Below are 27,751 nucleotides of genomic sequence, written 5' to 3'. Positions count from 1 at the left end.
GGGTGGTGGTAGAAGAAACTTCCTGCCATATGTGCACACTTTCCTTTACTGTGCAATGAGAAGGGCAATAATTATTACTAACATTTACTTTTAAAAAGTATTTAATTATATTCAAGAGAGAGAGAGAAAAAAGTATGACTCTTAAAAAAAAAAAAAAAAGAAAAAGACCAGGATTCTTTCCCACCCCTTCTCTGAGACTCAGGATAGAGCCAGGCTGAATTTCAGAGAGGTCAGATGAGGGCACACAGGTGGCCATGTAGCAGCTGTCACCACAGCCACATCTGTCTAGTCTTGCACAATGCTGATCATCCAGTTAATGGCAGCAATTATTTCTCATATTTTGGATTCATGGCTATTTTATGTGGAAAGTAATTATGGAAATGTTATGTAGTAGGAAAAGTTAAATTACTCATATGCAATATAGTCCTAGGGCACACATTTATACTTGTTGGTGCCTAAAGAACTCTATTTTGGGAGAGGGAATCAATCCTGGCTGCCAAACATTTGTGCTGTACTTTAACAATTGTAATTTGCAAGTTATTTTATATCTGTTATTCCATTTTTTTCCTCATAATAATATGGTGAAGCAAGTTTTATTACTATTCCCATTTTGTAGAGGAGGAGTTTAGAATGAGAGAGAAGAATGGCTTGGTCCAGTTGCAACAGACACTCTCGATATAGCTGAAACTCAAAGCCAGGTATCCTGATTCTAAAACCCGTGCTCCTGGCTAGCATAAGGTGGTACAGCTGTTGCATAAAATGGGGCTGTGAAGTTGTTGTTGTATTTCTCAAATGTGTACATTTCTACCTTGATATTGAAGCACTTGTTCTTGGGTTGGGTGCTGGATGGGCATTACAGGGACCTTTTCCTTGGGGGAAAGGAGAGATGGCCTGGTAGGCTAATGTTTATGAATTTGAAAAGTGAGGAAATGTCATCTTTCCTCCAGTCTATTTGAGATGCTGTGCAGAAAAGGCCTAAGAGAGCAAACCTGAGACAACTACCTTTAGAAATGTCTGCTTCCAAGGCTGATCCTTGGCTGACATCTGAAAGCCTGGATTTTGGGAGGGGTCCCACCGTTCCCATGGGGCATGCGCTGAACACTTGCTTTCCTTCTGGAAGTCTGGAATTTTGGCAGATGCGAGGTAAAGTGTACCTATGTGGCTAACTCCTGGTAAAAACCCTGTGACTCCTAGGCCAGGGCAGCTTCCCTGATAGACAACCTCTCACATGTGTTGTTATGAGTTGCTGCTGGAGAATTAAATGTGTCCTGTATGACTCCACTGGGTGAGGACCTTTGGAAACTGGCACCTATTGCCTTTGGACTTTGTCCCATGTGCTTTTGCCTTTTCTGATTTTGCTTTGTATCAACTTAATAAATCATAGCAATGAGTTAGACTATATGCTGAGTCCTGTGAATCCTCTTAGTAAATCACCAAGCGTTGGGATGGTCTCGGAGACCCTGACACAGGTGTCTAGCCTGTGAACAATATAATATCCACATGGATAGTTTCCAGTTGAAAAGCGTAGAAGACCAGGTAACTTACCTTGTTTCATTTTCTCTTTAAATAATTTCCCTTTTGCTGGACCACAGGTCACGGGAAGTATAGAGCGTTTAAAGTTCATATGTTTATCTCTGGGAATTCTTGGACCTGCAAGGAAGCATTATTATTATTATTATTTTCATTTCACTTTCTTCTAACTGTGCCCTCATTCTTCTCACCCATCTTGAGAGCCTTCTTTTATAAATCAAAATGTAGTGGAGGGAGTTTCCCCATGAACAACGTTTTCCTTTTATGGCAGGTTAGACACACAACGATAATGTCATCCTCCACTTCTGTTCTCTGAAATCCTGCATAATAGCCTCATGTGAAGGACCTGAGTTCCTAAGCTTGTTGGCCACAACTACCTATTGCACATGATTTTTCTCCTGTTTTTAAGGAAGATTTCTAGCCATATTATTGCTTAGAATTATGTGGATGGAAAGACAACCCCTCATCTTTTAGTTGTCTCCCCACCTGAGGCCCCACTGGGGGAACAGAGAACAGGATGACAGTGGGGAACTTAGCAGGAACAGTGTCTGCCTTCCCTCCTTGCTCTCTGCCTTGTTTCACTTCTCCTTCATGTGAACTTTCTGTATGGCTCTCACTCTGTGAATCAGGGCAGGGTGCTCCTAGAAGAAACTGCAGATTGCCCAGGAAGAGGGCCTCTGTACAGCCTTGGGGTGGGGCACTGGCTCTGATTCTGCTGAAGTAGTGGGTGAAAGTCTTTTAAAAAATATATTTTTATTGATTTCAGAGAAGAAGGGAAAGGGAGAGAGAGGAACATCACTGATGAAAGAGAATCATTGATATTGATAGGCTGCCTCCTGCATATTCACCACTGAGGATTGAGCTCGCAACCTGGGTATGTACCCTGCCCAGGAATCGAACCATGACCTCTGGTTTATAGGTTGACGCTCAACCACTGAGCCACATCAGCCAGGCTGAAATTCTTAAAATGAAGGACTTTAGTAGCAGTCCTTCTGGCCAACATTGAGGGGGATCCATGAAAGATATACACGAGGGCTTCTGTCTGGGATGAGCAGGGTAGGTTGTCCCTGGTCCTTTCAGAGTCAGTTCTTTTAGAGCTGGAGAGGGCCTAGGGGACCACTCAGTTGAGTTCATCTGCCACTCACCCATTTACAGAGGAGGAAATTGAGGCAAAAAGAAGAAATGACAAGCAGAAGTTACATAATAAAAGGAATGTTAGAAATTAGGACACAAGTCTTGTATTACCAGTAAGGGTCCCCCTTGGTGGGCAACCGATGGGTCTCTATGTGACCAAGAGAAGGGTCAACTAAACAGCATGCTAGTCACACACTTCATATTTTTCTCCTTAAAAGTTATCAGTGTAGTGAAGGGATCCCTACCTAGGCCCAAGGAGGCTTGTGCTCTCTCACAGGTCAACTTATCAACATCAATAAAGTGGGTGTTATCAGCAACCTGTTGTATTGTTGAAATTGCCAAGGCTGATGACTTTCCTGATGTTTGTTACCGGCTCAATAAGCCAACTAAGAAATGGATTGGTCACTCAGAAAACAGAGTTTGAAATAAAAATTTAGATGCTTAATTACTAAAAGTATATGAATCACTTCTTTTTACCTCTTTTTCTGCTTCGTTTCAAAGGCCTGGTGTTGACTGCTTTTGTCCCTAGGGGGGAAAAATAACATAAACGTCTCTTGTTTATAAAATTGCATTGCAAATAGTAGTGTTTTAGAAAAACACCCCAGCTGTATTTCCAGCCAGAACGTTAGCAGTTCAGCAGAGCTGGCCCTGCCATGGCCCCTGGGCCCTGGGTTCTGTTTGTGGATTCATTACCACGTTACTTGTTTGCAGTGTTATCTTTCAATCCCTGATGAATTTTGGGATTGACTACATGTGGTATATTCCTCAACAGTTAGTATAATTACATACAATGATTAGGGAAATTTGTTTGTTACTTAAAGCAAAGAATATAGCAGGAGAATTTAGATGTTTTATAATTGAAAATGTATCCATGTTTAAAAATTTTACCTTTTGGTTTGCTTCTTTTCCTTGGGACTCTGTTATTCAGAGACTGCATTCTATCTCTGCCTCTGCTTCTCACTGAAAAAAATAAAAATAAAAACAGACACTGTGAGAAGTCACATTGTATATAATACTGCTTTTTAAACATTCCATTTTACTGTAACTTTTCAAGAGCCCAACATATAAAGAGAAATATATAACCCATAGCCTTATATTTAGCAAGCCTTAAATGTTTAAGCAAGTTTAATTTTAGATTTCATTTTCTTTACCCTCACATGAATCCTAATTTATTATACCCACATTAATTAAAAAAAAGAATTTAAGACAGAGTTTAATTTGCATCTTAAGGAACACTGAGAATAATAATAATGAGTGCTAAAAGTTAACTCATGCTTATTATGTGCCATACATGAATATAAATATATTCATGTATGGCACATAATATATATATATAATGTTCTTTTAGAGCTGGAGAGGGCCTAGGAGGACACTCAGTTGAGTTCAACTGATCAACATCAATAAAGTGGGTGTTATCAGCAACCTGTTGTATTGTTGAAATTGCCAAGGCTGAGGACTATCCTGACGTTTGTTACCGGCTCAATAAGCCAACTAAGAAATTGACTGGTCACTCAGAAAACAGAGTTTAAAATAAAATCACTTCTTTTTACCTCTTTTTCTGCTTCGTTTCAAAGGCCTGGTGTTGACTGCTTTTGTCCCTAGGGGGGAAAAATAACATAAATGTCTCTTGTTTATAAAATTGCATTGCAAATAGTAGTGTTTTAGAAAAACACCCCAGCTGTATTTCCAGCCAGAACGTTAGCAGTTCAGCAGAGCTGGCTCTGCCATGGCCAGCTTGATATATATATCAAGGTGACAGAAATACTCAGAAGAAATAGGCAGGTTCTTCCTACCTGTTTGATGAAAGGGAAACAAATTATGTGATTTAGGCCACTGTATTTTGGGGTCTCTTTGTTACAACAATGAAATCTGTAGTCTAAATAATCCATTAGCTATGAAGCCCATAGGCTATTTCGGGCCTATGGCAAAGATAGGATCTGGCAGGAAGACTAGGTCTGTAGTAAGCTCACAGGTGTGAATCCTCACATTTGTTCTTACCTTTTTGGGGACTGGTTTTTTTACTTATGTGCCTTCTCTTTTTTCCTTTAAACAGAAAATAAAATAATCATTTAGAATTATAAATAGAGATTTACAAGCTTTATATGCCAGTAACCTTCAAATATTTTATTTTTGTCTATTTTTGTTGTTGTTGTTAATCCTCACCGGAGGATACTTTTCCATTGGTTTTTGGGTAGAGTGGAAGGGAGGGGAGAGACAAAGAGAGAGAAACATTGATGTGAGAGAGACACATTGATTGGTTGCTTCCTGCACTAGCCCTGACTGGGTCATATCCCATGACCAAGGTATATGCCCTTGACAGGAAGTGAACCCGAGATCCTTCAGTCCTCTGGTTGGCGCTCTGCCAAACTGGCTAGGGCTATTTTGTCTTCACTCAACTTTTGTGGGGCTAAATCTCCAGGTACCAATACACCATCTTGGTTGCCATCACACTGAAAACAATAATAGCAACAAAAACAAGCTACCTTTACACAGTGCCAGTTGTTTACAGTATGGTTTTGCATAGCCATATGAGGTTTTCTTATTCACAATAAGGAAAATGTAATAGCAGCTGAAATCAGGAAGAAGCTGACAGCAAATAAAAGGGAATGTCAAGGAGATCAAGGAACAACAGATCTCAGACATCACCAGCAAAGTGTACATCCTGGACTTCAGAGGCTTGCCTTGAAAGCTAGCAGAGGTTGGTTCATGAGATTTAAGAAAGGAAGCCATCTCCATAACATAGCAGTGCAAGGTGAAGCAACAAGTGCTAATGAAGAAGCTGCAGGAAGTTATCCAGAAGATCTAAGCTAAGATAATGAATGAAGGTGACTACAATAAACAACAGATTTTTCAATATAGAAAAAACAGCTCTATATTGAAAAAAGATTTCATGTAGGACTTTCATAGTTAGAGAAGAGAAGTCAGTGTCTGGCTTCAAAGGATAGGCTGACTCTCCTGTGAGGGACTAGTGCAGCTGTAACTTTAAGCTGAAGCCAGTGCTCATTTACCATCCTGAAAACACCCTTAAGAATTATGCTAAATCTACTCTGCTGTGCTCTATAAATGCAACAAAATAGCCTGGATGACAGCATATTTGGTTACAACATGGTTTACTGAATATTCTAAGCCTACTATTGAGGCCTACTGCTCAGAAAAAAAATTCCTTTTAAAATATTACTGTTCATCAATAAGGCACTTGGTCACATCACCCAAGAGTGCTGATGGAGATGTACAATGACATTAATGTTGCTTTCATGCCTAAGACAATATCTATTTTGCAGCACATGGATTAAGGAGTAATTTTGACTTCCAAGCTTTATTATTTAAGAAATACATTTTATAAGACTATAGCTGCCATAGATAGTTATTACTCTGATGAAATAATTATCTATGGCAGCTTTAGAAAAGTAAACCTTCTGGAAAGGATTCAGCATTATAAATGCCATTAAGAACATTCTTGATTCATGGGAAGAGATAAAAAAATCAACAGTAACAGGGAATTTGGAAGAAGTTGACTCCAACCATCATGGATGACTTTGAGGGGTTCAAGACTTCAGTGAAGGAAGTAATTGCAGATGTGGTGGAAATAGCAAGAGAACTAGAAATAGAAGTGGATTCTGAAGATGTGACTGAATTGCTGCAATCTCATGGTAATTTTTGTTGTTGTTGTTAATCCTCACTTGAGGTTATTTTTCCATTTTTATTTATTTATTTTTTTTTTAGAGAGAGAGTGGAAGGGAGAGTGAAAGACAGAGAAGAAACATTGATGTGAGAGAGACACATTGATTGGTTGCCTCCTGCACACACACCAACCAGGGCTGGGGAACCTACAACCAAGGTACGTGCCCTTGATTGTACCTTCATCATACAGAATCGAACCCGGGACCCTTTAGTCCACAGTCCGACGCTTTATCCACTGAACCAACCTGGCGAGGGCTCATGATAAATCTTTAACAGATGAGGAACTGCTTCGTATGGGTGAGCAAATAAAGTGGTTCTTTGAGATGGAATCTACTCCTGGGGAAGAAGATGTGAAAATTTTTGAAGTACAATAAAAGGTTTCAATAGTAAAAGAAATTAGTTGATAAGGCAGTGGCAAAGTTTGAGAGGATTGAATCCAATTTTGAAAGAAGTTCTACTGTGGGTAAAATGGCATCAGACAGCATCATATCCTATAGAGAAATAATTTATAAAAGGAAGACTCAATAATTTCATGGTTGTCTTATTTTTTAAAATTGCTACAGTCATTCCAGCCTTCTGCAACCACCACCCTAATTAGTTAGTAGCCACCAACACTGAGGCAACACCCTCTACCAGCAAAAAGATTATGACTCTCTGAAGGCCCAGATAATGGGTAGCATTTTTTAGCAATAAAATATTATTTTTAAAAAATATATATTTTTGCCCTAGTTGATTTGGCTCAGTGGATAGAGCGTTGGCCTGCAGACTGAAAGGTCCTGGGTTTGATTCCAATCAAGGGCACATGCCCGGGTTGTGGGCTCGATCTCCAGTGGGGGGCATGCAGAAGGTAGCCAGTCAATGATTCTCTCTCATCATTGATGTTTCTATCTCCCTCGCCCTCTCCCTTCATCTCTGAAATCAATAAAAATATATTTTAAAAAATTCACTCCCAGTACGTCATCAAGATGGTGGGACCTCTGGATCAATTTTCTTTTCTGTAAATCCTTCAGTTGAGGCACAAAAACTAGTAGATAGATAGGTAAAGGCACTGTGTGATCAAAGAGGTGATTCAAACCATGATGTAATAGTGGAGGGAATATTTAATAATTCCCATCTCACATATACCAAAGAAGCAAAACTCAGGGATTATAGATTCATACATGAAAAATGATCAAATATTTCAAACACCCTAGAATTAAATATAGAAAAACACTTTTAAAATCTTAAGCTAGAAATGGCTGTTGTAAATATGATAGTATTAAAGAGAAAAATATGAGAAATTTGACTACCTACAAATTTATCACTTCTCTCAGGCAAAATTATATTAATAAATAAAAAACAAAAACAAGTGGGACAACATACCAGCAACATTTATGATGAATGTTTAACATATATTATATGAGAATTTCTGTATTCATTCAGCATAGTAAGAAGACAAACACCATAACAGAAAGCACTGACATAACATTCCATGACAGAGAGTTCTACGAAGAAGTAAAAAAAATGACTAAAAAAATAAAAAATGCTCACCTGCACTAAAAATGAGAATATTGCACGTTAGAGCACTTAAATAAGACTTTTTATAGCTATTAAAATATTAAATATTTTTATTGTCTATGTATTACATATTAATTTTAAAAGGCAGGAAAAGGAGAGGTATGCATAAATTAACCTATTTAGGTAAATAAAACTATATTCCAAAATGTACTAATACTTGCATAGAGAAATTCTGGAAAGACATACATCAATTTTTATAAACCACATATACTTCAAAATCAGAATAAAAACCAACATGAAGACATGAGCATTTGAAAAAAACAGTTACTTTAAGAGGCATTTTTTTTGCCTTATGAAAGGAATCCTATCTAATAAAGAAGAAATAAGTCTTTAGAAAGGATATAAGCTGGAACCAGAGTTGACATTTCCAAATGAAATTGATGGGGAGAAACCAAGATGGCGGCATAGGTAAACACTGGAGATTGCTGCTTCACACAACCACTTCAAAAATACAACTAAAAGATGGAACAGACATCATCCTGAACCACAGGAAGGCTGGCTGAGTGGAAATTCTACAACTAGGATGAAAGAGAAAAGCATACAGAGATTCAGAGGAGGTGCGGTGTGGAAGTAAAATACAAAGGTGTGGAGGTGCATTTGGAGAGGGCTGGTGGCTGAGGTCACGATTGTCTTTTTCAATCAGGAGGGAGTCTCAGGCTCTGAGTTCCAGTTCCAGGCAAATCTCTGGGGACCCAGACTCATATGGGAGAAACGGGACTGTCTGGCATCGGTCGGAACTCGAGGGCAGCTTTCTCTCGGAGGCACACGTAGTGATTGCCGGGGCCTCTGAGGACAGGACTGAGAGCAGCCATACTGCTCACCCACACTGTTGATCCCCTGGGTCCCCACCCCGCCCAAGCCGTTTTGCATATGAAAGGCCCGGCCCTTTGTAATCTGAAAATTACTTAAACTGCAGCTGCCCCAAGGCCCCAAAGCAATTTGCATTGCTATACAGCTGGCTTCTGCTGGGTAGCTTCAGGCAAAGGCTAGATTAGCACTCCTTAGACCCAAGAGCCAGTATACCCAGTGGTCAGAGTGGGGCCATCCAATTACAACTTTGCAGATCCATAAGGGACACACTCAGGGGGCAGACTCAGTGAGTACCAAAGCCTCACTGAAGCAAGTCTTGTCCCATATGGGTGTCTTCAGCACAGAAGTTCTCCCACCGTAGACACAGCTGATTCTCACAGCCAATTGGCCTGAAGGTCAAATTCTCTCAGTGCTACCTACAACAACCAAGGCTTAACTACAACAAGACTGTGCACAAAGACCACAAGGGGGTGCACCAAGAGTGTCTACCTCAGGTAATTGGGGAGGCTGAGCCACTGGGCCCTATAGAACACTTAGCATAGAAAGCCACTCTGTAAACACAGCGAAGCATAAAAAATGCCAAGACAAAGAAACAGGACACAAATGACAGAAATGGAGGAAAGCAAAGTACTGGATATAGAGTTCAAAACCACACTTTTAAGGTTTTTCAACATTTTTCTAGGAACTTCCAATAAACTTAATGAGACCTACAAGAAATCTAATGAGACCCTCGAGGTTATGATAAAGGACCAACTAGAAATTAAGCATACACTGACTGAAATAAATATATTATACAGACTCCCAACAGCAGACCAAAGGATCGCAAGAATCAAGTCAAAGATTTGAAATATGAAGAAGCAAAAAACACCCAACCGGAAAAGCAAAATGAAAAAAGAATCCAAAAATGCGAAGATAGTGGAAGGAGCCTCTGGGACAGCTTCAAGCATACCAACATCCGAATTATAGGGGTGCCAGAAGAAGAGAGAGAGCAAGATATTGAAAACCTATTTGAAGAAATAATGACAGAAAACTTCTTCTACCTGGTGAAAGAAATAGACTTACAAGTCCAGGAAGCGCAGAGAACCCCAAACAAAAGGAATCTAAAGAGGACCACACCAAGACACATCATAATTAAAATGCCAAGAGCAAAAGACAAAGAGAGAATCTTAAAAGCAGCAAGAGAAAGAAACCCAGTTACCTACAAGGGAGTACCCCTAGGACTGTCAGCTGATTTCTCAACAGAAACTTTGCAGGCCAGAAGGGAGTGGCAAGAAATATTCAAAGTGATGAATACCAAGAACCTACAACCAAGATTACTTTACCCAGCAAAGCTATCATTCAGAATTGGAGGTCAGATAAAGAGCTTCACAGATAAGGAAAAGCTAAAGGAGTTCATCACCACCAAACCAGTATTATATGAAATGCTGAAAGGTAACCTTTAAGAAGAGGAAGAAGAAGAAAAAGGTAAAGATACAAATTATGAATAACAAATACACATCTATCAACAAGTGAATCTGAAAATCAAGTGAATAATCTGAACAGAATGAACTGGTGATTATAATAGAATCAGGGGCATAGAAAGGGAGTGGACTGACTATTCTTGGGGGGGAAAGGGGTGAGGGGGATGCGGGAAGAGACTGGACAAAAATCGTGCACCTATGGATGAGGACAGTGGGTGGGGAGTGAGGGATGAGGGCGGGGTGGGAACTGGGTGGAGGAGAGTTATGGTGGGAAAAAGAGGAACAACTCTAATAATCTGAACAATAAAGATTTAATTTAAAAAAAAGGCATTTTTTTGCCTTATGAAAGGTAGCCTTTCTAATAAAGAAGGAATATGCTAATTGACCCTCATGGCATTGCAAAGATGGAGGTGCCCACAACCAATAAGGAGGGAATATGCTAGTTGACTGCCCTGCCCTCAAAGATGGTGGCGCCCACAGCCACAAGATGGGGGTGCCCATTCCCCTCGGCCCCACCAGGGCAGCAAGGCCAGGCCTGCCCTGTGCACTTGCCTCCAGAGTCCTCCAGTCCCCTCAGCCCCCCATACGCCCAGGGCTGGCCCCAGGTGCAGGCAAGCCTCAGATGGTGGCTGCCCAGCTGCCCAGGGCAGCCCAAGGCTCAGCAAAGGAGGGCCGGCTGAGGCTTGCACTGCCTGCAGTGGCAGCAGCAGAGGTGTGATGGGGTGTCGCTTTCCCCTGATTGCTGGCTCTTCTCCTGCCCCTGAGGGCTCCCGGACAGTGAGAGGGGGCAGGCCTGGCTGAGGGACACCCCCTCCAGTGCATGAATTTTCATGCACCAGGCTCTAGTAGAAAATAATGATAATAAATGTTAGCATTAAAAACCAGTTAATTTGTAACATAAAAATCAAGTAAATTCTTATTCACTCTTACTTCTTTTCCCACCGTGTTTTTCCAAAATAGAACTGCTTCCAATATCCACAGTATCTAGAAAGTAACAGGTGGTGGTCAGAGAACTCTAATTTATAAATAAAAATTACAAATCTACAAAAAATTTAAAAATCTTATGACAATTCACATTGTGGAAAGCTTGAGTTTATAAGGATGTATGAGTATCTAAATGAATTAAACATACAAATTAAAATCTAAAGTCTTGATTTCTCTGAGACATTCAAAAAAAATCTCTCCACTACTTATATGCATCATTCTCCTCATTTATGAAACGGGTAGGTAGCAAAGTTATCCTGTTCAGGCTTTAGATTAAAAAAATGTTTGTATTGATTTTAGAGAGAAAGGAAGGGAGAAGGACAGAGAGATAGAAGCATTGATGAGGGAGAGACATCGATCGGCTGCCTCTTGCACGCCCTGGACTGAGGATTAAGCCTGCAGTTGAACTTGTGATGGAACTGGGGACCTCATGGTTCATTGGTTGACGCTTAACCAGCCATTCCAGCTGAGCAGGCTTTGGATTTCTTAATGAAGATTAAATAAGATCTTATTTGCAAAAGTTAATGAGAAATCACTATATAAATCAATAGCATGCTGGAGGGCAGCCTTTAAAATTATATGTTGGTCTTAAGAATAGTTATCTGAGGTCTTTTTCCTGACAAGTAACAGGACCATTTATGTGTCTTTTGAGGTTTTTTCCAAGGTTGTGACCAAATGACACTATTATCCACCAACAGAACACTTGACTTTCTTTGCTCCATGAATAAGTGTGGAAGTAACTGTATAAATCCAACACTTTAGTGTTGATACACTAATATAGTACACCAGATATTGTGTGTGTTTTTTAAACCAGTGTATTTCTAGCATATCAATACATATAAAATCAATGGGACCCATTTTGTGATCATGATCTGCTGCCTTCCTGCTGTTCTCAAAATGGTCAAGTCAAGCAAATGTAGAGAATGCGATTCTAACATGGACTGGACCCCTTCCTTATCAAAGTGTCCTCAGAGTCAAGGGCAACAGGAAACAGGTACTCTGATTTCAGACTCCTGACATCCTGCAGCCTGGGTCCTGTGACTCTCACCTTCATAACTGACCTACTCCCTGCTGGTAAGATACCTCATGTTGTCCTTGAGCCCTGATCACCTATCACTGACATACCAAGGGTCTGTAGTATCTGCTGAATCACCTCCACTCCAAGATCCTTGGGTGGCCTTACCCATCATGTCAGATGTTTGGCTACATTCAGACCTTGCTTCTTGGCCTCTTGGCACAACACTTGGTGAACACATGACACAGGAGCACTTCTGATTTCCAAGTCCTTGGAGCTCTGCTCCTATTTTATGATTTGTAAAAAACTTTAATTTGCAATTTTAATTTGCTCCCCTGGCCTTGAATCATCCTCCTTTCCCTCTACATCAAAGAATGGCTCTACCTCTGAAATCTCTTTGTCTATTGTTGTTCCTCATTATCTCTGTCCCTTCCTTTCAATCTTTTTTTTTCTATTTTCCTTGCCCCAAATCTGCATCTTTGGCTTTCCATTTTTTGTGTGCTTCTCCCATCCATTCCTTAATGACATTTTTTACAAATATTTATATTTATTTTTATGTGATGTTATTCTTTTCCAGAAATACTATTACATTTATATGTCTACACACACACACACACACACACACACACACACACACACACACACACAATTAAATGATTAAAATACTTTTTGAAAACATTGCATATAGATACTCTAATAAACTAACTTTGGCCAGACAAATTTCCAAATGTTGGAATACAGAGAGTAGAAAATTATTTTCATTCAATCAACACATTTGTTAAGCTTCTGTTTTGTGTCAGGTGCTGAGATGGACACTGATAACAATGCAGGACATATGACTACTGAAGTGTCAGTGCTTGTCAACTTAAGAGCAACCATGAAATGGCAATCAGACTATCAATCCCCAGAGGGAAAGTAGGGGAGGGTGGGAATAAGGGGAAGAGATCAACCAAAGGACTTGTATGCATGCATATAAGCCAAACCAATGGACATGGAGAACAGGGGGATGAGAGCATGAGTGGGGGGGGAGGTTGGGGTTAATGGGGGGGATGAGGATACATATGTAATACCTTAACCAATAAAGAAAAAAAATAAGTGAATATATTGGAAGTTGAAGAATGTTAGAACACAGATCACACAGAGTACTCTGGAAGGAGGGGAGGGTACAGCAGGAAGAACTAGGTTAGTTTGAGAAAGGGACTCCTTCCAGAGTATGTATCATGGAAGCAGGAGTTAGCCAGATTATGGAGGGAAGGGACCAAGACAATAGCCCCACGTGGATGGAGAAGCATGTGCAAAGGTCTACATTCAGTGATTGCAAGTAACCAAGAGGAGCTTAGGGATGTCTGAACGTGAAGTAGGAAAGTTAGTGGCAATGATAACGATGGAGAAAGAGGCAGGAGCCTAAAGGTAGGTGGCTTTGGGGGCCACACAAAGGAAATTTAACTTAATCCTAAAGGAAAGTGAAGGACAATGGATTTTATGTAGGAGAGCAGCATGGACATATTTGCATTTTTGAAAGACCAATTTAGCTAAATAACTTAGAATACATTTGTTGTGAACAAAATTAAAAGCAGGAGGACAAGCAGGAGCCTGTCACTCTAGTTCCAGTGAGAAGTGATAATAGACATTGATTAAAGTGATAGCTTTGGTGATGGAGATGCATGGACAGCCTGGAGACACTTAAAAGTAAGAATTAATAGAGTTAGGTTACAGAGGGCTATACTGATGACTCTGAGAATATGAACTTGAAAGAACTGGTAAATTAATAGTGTGTTTTAGAGCTGGAGAACACTGGGAGCAGGTGTTGGTTTTAGGGAAAAAGATGATGTGCTCAGTTTTAGAAGAGCTGAGTTTCAAATGGAAAGATATCTAAGAGGAGAAGGCTAAGGCCTTTAAGACCTTGACCAGAGGCCTTGCTGACAGTTGAATGAATGAGGTTAGAAGCTTAGAGGACAGGGCTGGACTGGAGATATATAGGAACCATTAGGTTGTGGATGGTGATTAAAGCCATAGAATGGGTATAATGCCTGGTGACATCTCTAGCAGTCTGGGTGAGTTACACAGACCATTTGGATACCTGGGGACACCTTACTCTGAAAACTCACTACTGGTGTGAACCACCCCTTGTGCAGACATTGCTTTTGTCTTATGGTCATCTCAGATCCCACATTTCTCCATCTCTCCCTTCTCTCCCTTTCCCACTGCCTCCATCTTCTCTACCATTTCCCTCTTTTTTTTTTTTTTAACTCTTTCGTTACAGTTCTTTTTGTGCCTCATCTAATTCCTCTCCATTGATTACCCCCTATATACATCTCATTCCCATCTATTTTTCTATGTTTCTGCCTCTGGATATGGTTTCACTATTGAAGTAATCCTCTTTCCACTGTCACTTCCCTATTGTACTTCTTTGCTTCCTTCTCTGTCTTATCTTGATCTTTTTGCTGTTTTTATAATTGCAATCTTTGTCCTTACATTTTTTTCATCGATGTTCAGCTTAGTCTTACAAATTATTATTTTTGTCATCACCAAATGCCTGCTCTTTTGACACTGACTTCACTATTGACCACTATTTCTTTTGCGAGTTTCCTCTGATCTTTCTGCATTGCAGGTCTGTCAGTCATGAAATTTATTGCCATACTAGAGGCCTGATGCATGAAATTTGTACAAGAGTAGGCCTTCCTTTCCCTGGCTGCCAGCACCAGCTTCCCTCTGGCACCCGTGACCGGGGCTTTCCTCACAGCCCTGGCTTCGTCCACAAGGTCATCCAGTCTAATTAGCATATTATGCTTTTATTATTATAGATTTCTGGTAAACTTCTGAGACATATCTTGAAAGTCATCCTACTCTGCCTCACAAAATCCCCATCTGATGATATTTAGATCCCATGTCCACTTAGAAAACCTTGAAACTTACTCAGATACCTTTTCATTTGATGACCTCAGCCTATCTTTTCCATTCTCCTCACATTATCTACTCATTGTCCTCTCCCTCCATTCAGGAGTCCTGCTCCTCTTTCTCTTTGGTTCCCTCAAAGTGGAGACTGTAGTCCTAATCTGTGCTCAAGTCTGTCTGTATATGAGTGTGTGTTCTGTGCATTTCTGTGCACATGTGAGGCAATGTTTTTGGGGAGAGGTAGGGAAAAGAAGGAAGATCTTTTCCTCTGTGCAGACAGGAAAACAAAGATAACTGGTAAGTAGTATCACAATTGGCTTCTCCACCACAGTCTATCAGGCTGGTATCTCTTCTGACTCTCTTCCTCTATTCATTTGAAGACAGGACACTGGACACTGACGGGAAGTAAGAAAATGACACACAGTACATGGTGACCAGGAACGCACTTCAATGTGGTTATGCTGAATTATATTCACAGCTCAGATGAGCTAGGGAAAAGTACACGTACTCCAATGACTACACCTCACATACAACAGATACCTGTTTCTTTTTCTATCTAGCCATACCTCATTTTCTTATTACTTCTCAGTTTTTTTGCTCATTGCTCTGTCTTATACTTTCTGTCTCCATCCTGTCGATTTTGTGAGCTTTTCTGTCCTTGATTTCTCTTTTTAAATCAATGACACTGTTAATCTCTGTTTATTTTTATTTCTCTGTCCATTCTTTCTAGTTTTATTATTCTAGGTGTTTTGTATACCATATAGCTGGCTCTATTTCTACCTTTCTGATTCTTTATGATTTTCATATTTCCTTCTCCATCAAGATATTAATATATTAATATCTACACCATTATAAGTAGTTATAACAATACATCACACACGTATATATGTATATGTTTATTTATTGTTGTTTGCTAAGTAAGTTTTCTTATATCAGGCACTGACACATTCCCTTGTGAATATGCCAAGCCCCTTATACCTACTCTTTGGACTTTGATCATATTGAAATAGCCCTTATTTTCCTGCCTGTAACATGCAACACTCATCCTTTTTGACCCTTATAAACTTTTACATCAATTTCCTTATCCTAAAATGGGGATAGAAAGAATTAGCCTGCCTAGCCCTAGCTAGTTTGGCTCAGTGGATAGAGCTTTGGCCCACAGACTGAGGGTTCTGGTTCGATTCCAATACCTTGGTGTGGGAGGCAACCAATCCGTTTCTCTCCCACATCAATGTTTCTTTCTGTCTCTTCCTCTCTTTCTAAAAACCAAATCCTCACGTGAGGATTAACAACAACAAAAGAACTAGCCTGCCTAAGTCTTTTTTTTTTTTTTAAATTAAATATATTTTATTGATTTTTTACAGAGCGGAAGGGAGAGAGATAGAGAGTTAGAAACATCGATGAGAGAGAAACATCGATCAGCTGCCTCCTGCACATCTCCTACTGGGGATGTGCCTGCAACCCAGGTACATGCCCTTGACCGGAATCGAACCTGGGACCTTTCAGTCCTCAGGCCGACGCTCTATCCACTGAGCCAAACCGGTTTCGGCACCTGCCTAAGTCTTAAAGATTTTGTGATGACAAAGTAAAATCTCATTTGCCAAAGTACTTCTTTAAAATAACATGATATAATCCAATTACATTGTGATGGAAATCTTTACCAACTATTCTAAGTTTAAGAGTGGTTGATCCGAAGCTTTTATTTCTGTCTATAATTACATAGCAGGGCCAGTTGTCTTTTACTGTTACAAATGATATTAATGTGAACCAATATAATCTAAGATCTTAGTGGGCATCACAGCAGGTATTTAAAAAGATGTTATCATTTTTCTATTTATTTCTTTTAAAACAGCAATGTATAATTATAGACATTTAGTTAATGGGACTCATCCTGTTAAACATGAATTTGTAATAATTTCCTCCCTCCTTCCATTTTCTAAAATGCTGAAAGGAGTTGCCAGGATTAACTGGATATAAGTTCTTCAAGATGCTCAGAGAAAAATGCATCTGGAAACAGTAGCTTTAATTCCAGATTCCTGACATTCGAAGACCAAGGCTTGGCATCTTAATCTTCGTTACCTGACCAATTTCTGAGGGCTGAACTAGAAGTTTCCTGAGGCTCTTCTCCATTACTCAATTCTGAAGAGTCACCACTGCTGATCCCTGCAGAAAAAAATAAAATTCCGTAACAGTCCCAGTCTGCGTCCTAGGAACCAACCCAGCATGGGATCTTCAAAAGAAAAATTGGAAAAAGAAAGCTTGTGTAAGAGGGGTAGGAACATTCCTACTGCCAGGCCACCCTGTGGCTCCATCTGACCTGTTGGTCAAGGTAGCTCTGTGAGCCATCCCCAAAGTCAGGGACAATTTTGCCATGGAAGGCACTTCCTTTTGTCATCATTTCGTAACCTTCCACTTATCTGTAGATACTTCTACTTCTAGTCTGTTTTTTCCAGGGGAATCATGGAAGCAACATTTTCTAGAAGTCAGGGCCTCTATCAGCCGCGTCCTCAATGATCGTGTGGAGCAGAGTATCCCTCCACCTCAGAGCTACTTTGTCCTTTATTTGAGTGAAGAACATAAACTTGCATTGGTCGTAATGCCATTAAACTTTTATACCAATTAGCTCAGCCCACCCAATGCAAAATGTATCATGTGTATCAACTAAAATCCTAATAACTTTTTTAAATGTAAAGGATATAACAAAAAATTGGCTGAAGCTTTTGTAGCAAAGAAAGCAATTTGTTACATCAAGGGTTTTGATTGTTCTTACGTCTTTTCTTATTGCTCATCTTCCAAGTAGATTGGTTTCCAATATCTGGAGAATCTAGAAGATAAGGGAAAACAAAACTAGTACTCCATAATGAACAGAGTTAAATCTTATGACTCCTCACATTGTAGAAGGCTTTGGAACATAAAGACGGGATGATTTTATTTCTGTTTCTTCCCATCTAAAGGAAAGAGATCAATACCAAGTGGAGCAAAGACCCACATCCTTTAGCCCATATGCAAAATTAGTGTTAGAAAAACCAACATTTCTTCATAGGCTGGCAGCTAACTAATTTGGCAGTGAATCTGGCTTAGCTGCCATGAGTCTATGTAAACTATTTTTTTTAAATATATTTTTTATTAAGATATTACATATGTGTCCTTGTCCCCACGTTACCCTCTACCCCCCCCCTCATGCCCTCACACCCCCCCTCCCCCGTTGTCCGTGTCCATTGGTTAGGCCTATATGCCTGCATGTAAGTCCTTTGGTTGATCTTTCCCCCTTACCCCCACCCTCCCCTCCCCTCCCTCCAAAGCCCCGACAGTCCAATCAATGCCTCTCCGTCTCTGGATCAGTCCTTGTTCATCAGTTTATGTTGTTCATTATATTCCACAAATGAGTGAGATCATGTGGTATTTATCCGCTCTCCAGTTCCATCCATGCTGTGGCAAATGGTAAGAGTTCCTTTTTCTTCTTCCTCTTCTTAAAGAATCCCTTTCAGCATTTCATATAATGCTGGATTGGTGGTGATGAACTCCTTTAGCTTTTTCTTATCCATGAAGCTCTTTATCTGACCTTCTATTCTGAATGATAGCTTTGCTGGATAAAGTAATCTTGGTTGCAGGTTCTTGCTATTCATCACTTTGAATATTTCTTGCCACTCTCTTCTGGCCTGCATGGTTTCTGTTGAGAAATCAGCTGACAGCCGTATGGGTACTCCCTTGTAGGTAACTGACTGTCTTTCTCTTGCTGCTTTTAAGATTCTCTCTTTGTCTTTTGCTCTTGGCATTTTAATTATGATGTGTCTTGGTGTGGTCCTCTTTGGATTCCTTTTGTTTGGGGTTCTCTGTGCTTCCTGGACTTGTAAGTCTATTTCTTTGACCAGGTAGGGGAAGTTTTCTGTCATTATTTCTTCAAATAGGTTTTTAATATCTTGCCCTCTCTCTTCTTCTGGTACCCCTATAATTCTGATGTTGGTATGCTTGAAGTTGTCCCAGAGGCTCCTTACACTATCTTCATATTTTTGGAATCTCTTTTCTTTTTTCTTTTTCCGTTGGGTATTTTTTGTTTCTTTGTATTTAAAATCTTTGACTTGATTCTTGGGATCCTCTTGTCTGCTGTTGGATCTCTGTAAATTATTCTTTATTTCAGTCAGTGTATGCTTAATTTCTAGTTGGTTCTTTTTCATGTCCTCCATGGTCTCACTATACTTATTGAGGGACTCATTAAATTTATCGGCGGTTTCCATAAAATTCTTGAAAAACCTTATAAACGTGGCCTTGAACTCTATATCCAGTCGTTTGCTTTCCTCCGTTTCTGCCATTTGTGACCTGATTCTTTGTCTCCGCATTTTGGCTGCTTCCCTGTGTTGATAGAGTGGCTTTGTGTGCTAGGTGTCCTGTAGGGCCCAGTAGCTCAGCCTCCCCAGTTACCTGAGGTGGACACTCTTGGTGCACCCCCTTGTGGGCTTTGTGCACAGTCTTGTTGTAGCTATGCCTTGGTTGTTGTAGGATCACTGGGAGGAATTGACCTCCAGGCCAATTGGCAGTGAGAATCAGCTGTGTCTGCAGTGGGAGAACTTCTGTGCTGGAGACACCCTTCTGGGGCAAGACTTGCTTCAGTGGGGCTTTGGTGCTCACTGAGACTGCACCCTGAGTGTGTCCCTTATGGATCTGAGGAGTTGTGATCTGGATGGTCCTCCTCTGACCACTGGGTACATTGGCTCTTGGATCTAAGGAGGTGCTAATTTAGCCTCTGCCTGAGGTTACACAGCAGGAACTACGACGAGAACTGCAGATTCCCCTTCCTTTTTTTGGAGTTTGTAAGTGCCCTGATGATGCTCAGCTGTGTAACAATGCAAGCTGCTGTGGGGCCTTGGGCCTTCTCTTGGAAGCTCTGGGTCTATCTGGCCCGGCTGCAGTTAGGTAATTACAGGTTGCAAATGGCCAGGGCATTCATATGCAAAAGCCTCTGCAGCAGCCTAGGTGGGGTGGGGTCTCAAGGAATCAAAGGGCGGAGCAAGCAGCTATGGTGGAGCCTCAGCCCCGCCCTAAGGAGTCGCGAGTCCCAGTGTCCGGGCAATGGCTGCAAGCACCTCTGAGGGAAAGCTGCCCTCAAGCTCGCCCGCTGCCAGACAGTCCAGTTTCTCCCCATATGAGTCCTGGGTCCCCAGAGACTTCCTGGAACCGGATTTCAGAGCCGTCGGGAGCTTGTGTCTCCCTCTGGATTCAAGAAGACAGCTGCGTCCTCAGGTGCCAGGCCCTTTACGCGCGCGCGAGCCCCCGTACCTCTGCACTCCACCTCCGCAGCTCCTCTGGCTCTCAGTGTGCTTTTCTTTCCTTCTAGTTGTAGAATTTACACTCAGCCAGCCTTCCTGAAGTTCCTGGATGATGCCCATTTTGTGTTTTTGATGTATTTTTCAATTGTTGTGGGAGGCAACAATTTCCCGGTGTTTATGCCGCCATCTTAGTTTCTCAGACCCTATGTAAACTATTGATCACATTTGTGATTTCCCATAATTGTGAAGTTATTTCAAAAAATATCGCTCTGTAGGCCAATGTTATATTGGGGGTCATTGGACAAAAGTTGTAAATGGGGTTTGATGGTAATAACCAGAAGCTGTTCCTTCTGTCAATAGAGAGTATGACCGGAGTCCACTGAGGTTTGAACAAGTTTATGACAAACTGAACAGTAGTTGCCTGTCCCACTTTCTCTGCTCTGTGCAGAATAGCTGGTGAGTATGGGAACATCACAATGTGATCCACCACACTTGGGGATGATGACAGGTCTGAGAACATGGAATAAGATTCACTGCCATCCAACAAGAGCCATCCTTTTTGGTTAAGCCAGAATTATAATGTTTCCTTTCTTTGCAGTTTTTAAAGTGGCCACATGAGACCAAGGCAGGAATGGGCTCCCTGGGCCATGGTGTGTGCTCAGAGAAACAGGAACCATGAGCTCAGACTCCTGATATCCTGGAGCCCAGCAATGGCAGTCCTCACCCTCCTCATCAGGATCACTTCTCACTATATAACTCGTGATTGCCAGGGGCGTCTCGTCTTCACTGGACTCAGAAGACTCTTCATGATTTCTCCCTGAAGAAGAAGCAAATGTCCCTTTGAAGGTCTCAGCGTGTGAAAAGGAGCCTAGAAAGGAAAAACCTGGGAAGCTATGAAAACCCAGGGGTAAAATGACTCTCCCTGAGACCTCCTTGACCTGCCTTTTGTATTCATGTGACCTGTAGGTCAGTATTTTATCCCCCTTCTCCCCTGAGCCTGGGACTAAGCTATTTCACCCCAGTGGGCATCTCTGCTTTCTCTTGAACCTCTGTTTTTGTTTGTTTGTTTGTTTGTTTTTATACTGGATTTGCTTTCTTATTTTACTTGTCTCTTTATGGATTTGTTGTTGCTTTTTATCTGTGTTCACATTTATTTTTAGCTCTGCTCCTCTTTCAGGGCTGTCTTGGAAATCTGGTATTGAAGAAGGCAGATCTCTCCATGGCTGCTTTCCAGAATGACTTTGTGAAATAGAGCCCCACCTGCACACCATCTAATCCTCCTAGGAATGCTTACTTGAGAAAAAAATTCAAATTCTACTGTGTTTGAGTCTTTGACTCTTTGTGTTTATATGTTATAGTCATTAGCCTAACTTATACAAAAGTTAAAATCCAAACCAGGTAAAATTAAAGCAAATTTATATTTTACTTTGAAGGACATAAAAAAGTTAGAATGTATATTTTGTAGAAAATACTGTTTATTTATAACTATGAAGAATTTTTATTTACTCTTACCATTTTCCCAAAGTCTTTTCCTGCATGTGGGTGATGTTCTCAAATCCAGGGGCTCTGTAAAGTAGGAGGGAAGAAACAGCTATTTGTCCAACAAAGTCTTACAAATTCTATAATAAGTCACATAGCAGATAGGGTTGATGATAATATTGATGTTGAGATGATCATTTTCCTCTTTTCTTCAACTGAATCAAGCTCTGGTGCCCAGGGTCATAATGCTGGGCTCCTGCCTGGCTCTCCCTTTGACACTGCATGTGAATTTATAACCGACCCTTACCCTTTCTATCTCCAGTTTTCTCATCTATAATGTGGGGATAACTTAGTTACTCTGTCTCCCAGCTAAAATATTTGTGAAAACAAAACAAATCTTTATTCATAAAAGCCCTGTGAAAAATCACAATGTAAGCCCACCACTTAACTATCATTTGGGTTTGAGAGTAGTTGGGCTGAAGCTATTTTTATGTCAATAATTAAGTAGCAGCACAAATTATCCTTTGAAGACTTTCTAAGTTGGGGACTAATGACAATATTGTCAACAAATATAGTAATGCTGTGATTACTATCCTCTGTAGAATATAAAGCATGTTGCTAAAGACTACCTATATTATTTCAATTCTTCAGCACTAATAGATACGGTAGTGTGTAGCAAAAAAGACAGTCATTTGCTAGTGTATTATTTCTACCTTTTCAATATATCAATTGACTGGGCTCATCTAGTTAAACAACAGTTTATAATGCCTTTTTGCCCTCTTTCATATTCCAAAGGGTCAAAGAAGTTAAAAGCAGAAAATTGTGCCCTAGAAGTAATAGAATCAATGCATATAGAGAATGTCAGAATAAGATTTATTAGGAAATAGAGCTCTGGATTTAGACTCTGGGTATTTTTCATCCAGGAATGCAATCGAATATTGTTAAATGTGGTGCAATCTCAGGTGCTGAGCAGGTGGCTTCTTGGATCTCTCCTTCCTCATTTGATTCTAAGGAGTCAAGGTTATTGATCAGTGCAAAAAAGAATAGGATTCTTTAGATGTCTTAATATGTGACCAAGAAACTGGTTCAGCAGGAAAATTTTCTAGTACAGTGGTTGGCAAACTGGGGCTCCTTGAGTGTCGCTCTTCCACAAAATACCACATGCGGACGCGCACGTATAGTGCGATTGAAACTTCGTGGCCACACTCAAAGGGCCAAAGAACTGCATGTGGCTTGCGAGCCACAGTTTTCCGATCACTGCTCTAATACAACTTGAAAAATCTTGAAAACCCATGTATACCATGGCCTACACACAGGCGCACCTGGTCTGTCCCTCTATGTCACCTGCCTTGTAGGTTAGTGATGCTCCATTCCTTGTCCTTAGAACAGAGACAAGTCACTAGCAAAGAGCCCCTCTGCTCTGTTTGAACCTTACTTTCCTACACCTTCCTTCTGCCTCTTACCCCTTCTCTTGTCATTTCACACTTCCTTTATTTGTTGTTTCTTTGTAGGGAGAGCTTGGAAATCTTGTGCTAAAGGTAGAGAGCCTCCTGTACACCAACTTGAACTGTTTACAAGGCTGAGAAATAATGTTCTCTTGTGTCTGAGACGTAGACCTATATCGAAATGGCCTTTTAGAGCAGTTTGCTTACACTAACACATAAGTTAGAACGCATACTCCCTGAAAACTGAAGTACATTTACATTTTACTTTGATAGATCTAGTGATCAGTGGAATGAACATATTACTTGAAATACTGATCATTTGTAACCTCAAGACCAGGTAACATTTTTATTTGTTCTCAGATCTTTTCCTAGCGTGTTTTCCTAAATGCTCTCTGAGAAAGTAGGAAGGGAAAACCAGTCTGTGCACTAAATAGCTGTAGTTTGTGACCAGTTGTGCTGCTCATGGGATTGAGGAAACAACATTTTGTTAACCATTTCGAGCTCTAATTTACAAAGGAAATTACACAGAATCCAGTAGCCTTGTCTTTCCCTTATTTTTCATGAGGCTTTGTAGATGACCCCGAAAGGTTTATGTGATTGCATTTTCTCATTCAGAAACAAGGATAATAGTGTCCTTCCTGCTTAATCCTCAAGGCTGTTATAAAGGAAAAACTAAGACACTATTTGCAAAGGTCCTTTGAAAAAATCACTCTATATATCATGAGTTGCTGAAAAACTCTAAAAAACAACACTTAGGGTTTCAGAATACTTGAAGTATTTATTTCTGCTAACACTAGAGAGCTGGATGAGTTGCCTTCAGACATGATTCAAAGTTTGTAATCAGATGACAACATGACTGTCCAATTAAGAAATATGAGGTTTTTCTTCTCTATAGAAATTACTGTAGAAATCCAGCACTTTATAGTCATAACAACTAGTTAGTGCTAGCTTATTTCTACTGTACAATCAATTTGGAGTACATATGTTGACTATTAGGACCCATCAATAGATGTCATCCTCAAAAATACGTATATGTTTATTTAATAACTAGAGGCCCGGTGCACAAAAATTTGTGCACTCGGGGTTGGGAGAGGAGGTCCCTCAGCCTGGCCTGTGCCCTCTCACAGTCTGGGACCCATCAGGAGATAAGGACCTGCTGGTTTAGGCCTGCTCCCGGGTGGCAGAGGGCAGGCCTAATCCTAGGTGTAACCCCTGGTCAGGCTCAGAGCAGGGCCCATTGGGGAGTTGGGGCCCCGCCTCCTGTCATGCAAAGAGCAGGGCGGATTGGGAGGTTGCCATGCCACCCTCAGTCATGCTCAGGGTAGGGCCGATTGGGGGGTTGGGGCACCACCCCCTGTCACACTCAAGGCAGGGTCCATAGGGAGGTTGCAGTGCCACTCCTGTCATGCACAGAGCAGGGCCGATCAGAGGGTTGGGGCTCCGCACCCTGTCACACTGATCCCGGTGCTGGGAAGCCTTGCTGCTCCGCTGATCCCAGGGCCAGGACGCCTCTCGGCTCCCCTGATCCCTGGCCCGGAGGCCTCTCGGCTTCGCTGATCACCGGGGCGGGAGGCCTCTCTGCTCCGCTGATCGCGGGGCCTCTGACTCCGCTGATCACGGGGCCGGGGGGCCTCTGGACTCCGCTGATTACCGGGGCTGGGAGGCCTCTCGGCTGATCACCGGGCCAGGAGGCCTCTGGACTCCGCTGATCACCGGGCCTGGGAGGCCTATGGACTCCGCTGATCACCGGGGCTGGGAGGCCTCTCGGCTGATCACTGGGGCTGGGAGGCCTCTCGGCTGATCACCGGGCCGGGAGGCCTCTGGACTCCGCTGATCACCGGGGCTGGGAGGCCTCTCGGCTGATCACCGGGGCTGGGAGGCCTCTCGGCTGATCACTGGGGCTGGGAGGCCTCTTGGCTGATCACCGGGCCGGGAGGCCTCTGGACTCCGCTGATCACCGGGGCTGGGAGGCCTCTCGGCTGATCACTGGGGCTGGGAGGCCTCTCGGCTGATCACCGGGCCGGGAGGCCTCTGGACTCCGCTGATCACCGGGGCTGGGAGGCCTCTCGGCTGATCACCGGGGCTGGGAGGCCTCTCGGATGATCACTGGGCCGGGAGGCCTCTGGACTCCGCTGATCACCGGGGCCGGGAGGCCTCTTGGCTCCGCTGATCACCGGGGCGGGAGGCCTCTCGGCTCCGCTGATCACCGGGGCTGGGAGGCCTCTCGGCTCCGCTGATCACCAGGGCCGGAGGCCTCTTGGCTCCGCTGATCCCAGGCCCTGAGGCCTCTCTGCCCTGCTGCTTCAGGGCTGTTTGGCTTCGCTCTGCTTGGAGCCTGAGTATGCAAATTAACCGCCATCTTTTAGCTTCTATAATTGAAACATTGTATCTTTTGGAGTTGTTGCTTCAGGAGCTCAGAGCCCCGCAGCTGCGGGGATCCTTGACTTTCTCCATCGCTGGGGCAACCAAGCCTCCTATTCTCAGCTGCCTGGTTGCCAGCCGCCATCTTGGCTGACAGTTAATTTGCATATCTCGCTGATTAGCCAATGAAAAAGGTATCGGTTGTACGCCAATTACCATTTTTCTCTTTTATTAGTATAGGATTATATATATCTAAGTATTTCTTATCTTCCTGCATTTCCCAAAAAGGTCAAGGTAAAATGAAGGCAGAGAATGGGATTGCAGGATAAACTGGATCCGTGGTACAGAATAAATCAGAACTGATGCTTCAGGAAATAGTAGCACTTAATTGAGGTTCCTGCAGCCTCAGCCTTGAGCTCCCACCTCCTTACCAGGCCTCCTTCTTTGTTCCGAGGTAGAGGCTTTGGGGGACTCATCTTCATCACTGCTGATCTCTGCACAGAAGGAGAAAAAACCCCTGAGTGTCTCAGGATGGGGCCAAGGAGCCCAGGGACAGAAAACCCCATAACAAGAAGCTAAGTTAACTCAGGTCTCCCTGGTCTGTACCCAAATATGCAACCTGCAGGTTGCTCCAAGTCCTACCCAGAAGGTGGTGAAATTCATGCACAGAGACCAGCTTTGCCCATCCTGCAGCACACTTCTTCCCCCCACCCTTACTCTATCTCCTACCTCCATCCTCAGTCTACCTCCAATCCCCACTCTCATTCCACCTCTTTTTTATTTTTTTAAAAGTATATTTTATTGATTTTTCACAGAGAAGAAGGGAGAGGGATAGAGAGCCAGAAACATTGATGAGAGAGAAACATCAATGAGCTGCCTCTTGCACTTCCCCTCCCCCAACTGGGGATGTGCAGCAATCAAGGTACATGCCCTTGACCAGAATTGAACCTGGGACCCTTCAGTCCGCAGACCGATGCTGTATCCACTGAGCAAAACCAGCTAGGGCTCTTTATTCATTCTCATTTTACTTCACTTTCCTCTTGGCTCAGCCCATTTCCCTTAATTATGCCTGTCTTTCTGGGGATGTTATCTCTTTATACCTTTTTTTTTTCTTCATGCATTTCTTTCTCATTTCATCTCAGAAGTATCTTGGCTCTGATTATTTTTTCTTTTTAAAAATCTTTTGTTTTGCCCTAACGGCCAGGGGTGGGCAAACTTTTTGACTCGAGGGCCACAATGGGTTCTTAAACTGGACCGGAGGGCCGGAACAAAAGCATGGATGGAGTGTTTGTGTGAACTAATATAAATTCAAAGTAAACATCATTACATAAAAGGGTACGGTCTTTTTTTTCAATAGTTTTATTCATTTCAAACAGGCTGGATCCGGCCCGCAGGCCGTAGTTTGCCCACGGCCTGTTTGGCTCAGTGGATAGAGTGTCAGCCTGCGGACTCAAGGGTCCCAGGTTCAATTTCCGTCAAGGGCATGTACCTTGGTTGCGGGCACGTCCCCGGTGGGGAGTGTGCAGGAGGCAGCTGATCGGTGTTTCTCTCTCATAGATGTTTCTAACTCTCTATCCCTCTCCCTTCCTCTCTGTAAAAAATCAATAAAATATGTTAAAAAAAATCTTTTGTTTTCTCTTTTCTTCATCTCCTACCACTGTACATTACTCTCTTATTTTGGAAATAGTGTCTCAAACATCAATTCTTATATCTGTAATTTCAGTCTTTTGGAATTTTTTCAATTCCTAGGAACCCTCTTCAGCTAAAAATCACTGCTAAGGTGCTGGTTCCCTCTTCTCATGCCTCCGTCCAAGGTCACCTGAATCTCCTTGGTGGACCCTGGTGACATGTCCCAGACCCTTACACAGTTTCTGGGATTCATATCACACATTCTTTCAGTCAGTCTTACCTATTATGCCAGATATTTGGGTTTCCTTTTCAACATTTGTATTAAAAGATGACTTTTCCTTCTTTATATCCACCAGACGTACATAACAGGAATTTATTTGGATTCCATGGTTGGGTAGTTCTGCTCCTGAAGAAAATTATAATAAGTGAAGAATTTTATTTGTCTCCCACAAAGGGAGAGGGCACCCTCACTACAATCAACAAGCCCTTCTCCCTGTAATTCCACCC

At 41.9% G+C, this 27,751-nt stretch overlaps 1 protein-coding gene across 3 annotated transcripts in view; it reads right to left on the bottom strand.

Annotated features, from left to right (window-relative positions):
- LOC132238325 (nuclear body protein SP140-like protein) overlaps window positions 1-27,751 on the bottom strand; it is a 67,672-nt gene that overhangs the window by 14,600 nt on the left and 25,321 nt on the right. The window contains exons 8-19 of one of the 3 annotated variants that reach the window (XM_059703474.1): window positions 27,525-27,650; window positions 26,047-26,109; window positions 21,843-21,896; window positions 21,055-21,147; window positions 17,837-17,890; window positions 17,146-17,229; window positions 12,340-12,456; window positions 11,103-11,156; window positions 4,663-4,707; window positions 3,553-3,624; window positions 3,142-3,189; window positions 1,546-1,650 (exon numbers count right to left, since the gene is read on the bottom strand). In XM_059703474.1, the coding sequence (XP_059559457.1) occupies window positions 1,546-1,650; window positions 3,142-3,189; window positions 3,553-3,624; window positions 4,663-4,707; window positions 11,103-11,156; window positions 12,340-12,456; window positions 17,146-17,229; window positions 17,837-17,890; window positions 21,055-21,147; window positions 21,843-21,896; window positions 26,047-26,109; window positions 27,525-27,650 (915 nt within the window). The remainder of the gene's footprint in view (window positions 1-1,545; window positions 1,651-3,141; window positions 3,190-3,552; window positions 3,625-4,662; window positions 4,708-11,102; window positions 11,157-12,339; window positions 12,457-17,145; window positions 17,230-17,836; window positions 17,891-21,054; window positions 21,148-21,842; window positions 21,897-26,046; window positions 26,110-27,524; window positions 27,651-27,751) is intronic. The other 2 variants (XM_059703475.1, XM_059703477.1) reach the window with 2 other exon arrangements.

Source organism: Myotis daubentonii, chromosome 7, assembly GCF_963259705.1.
Source record: "Myotis daubentonii chromosome 7, mMyoDau2.1, whole genome shotgun sequence".
NCBI classification, from domain to species: domain Eukaryota; kingdom Metazoa; phylum Chordata; class Mammalia; order Chiroptera; family Vespertilionidae; genus Myotis; species Myotis daubentonii.
Note: the sequence above shows the minus strand (reverse complement) of the source record. Positions and strands in the feature narration are given on the sequence as shown.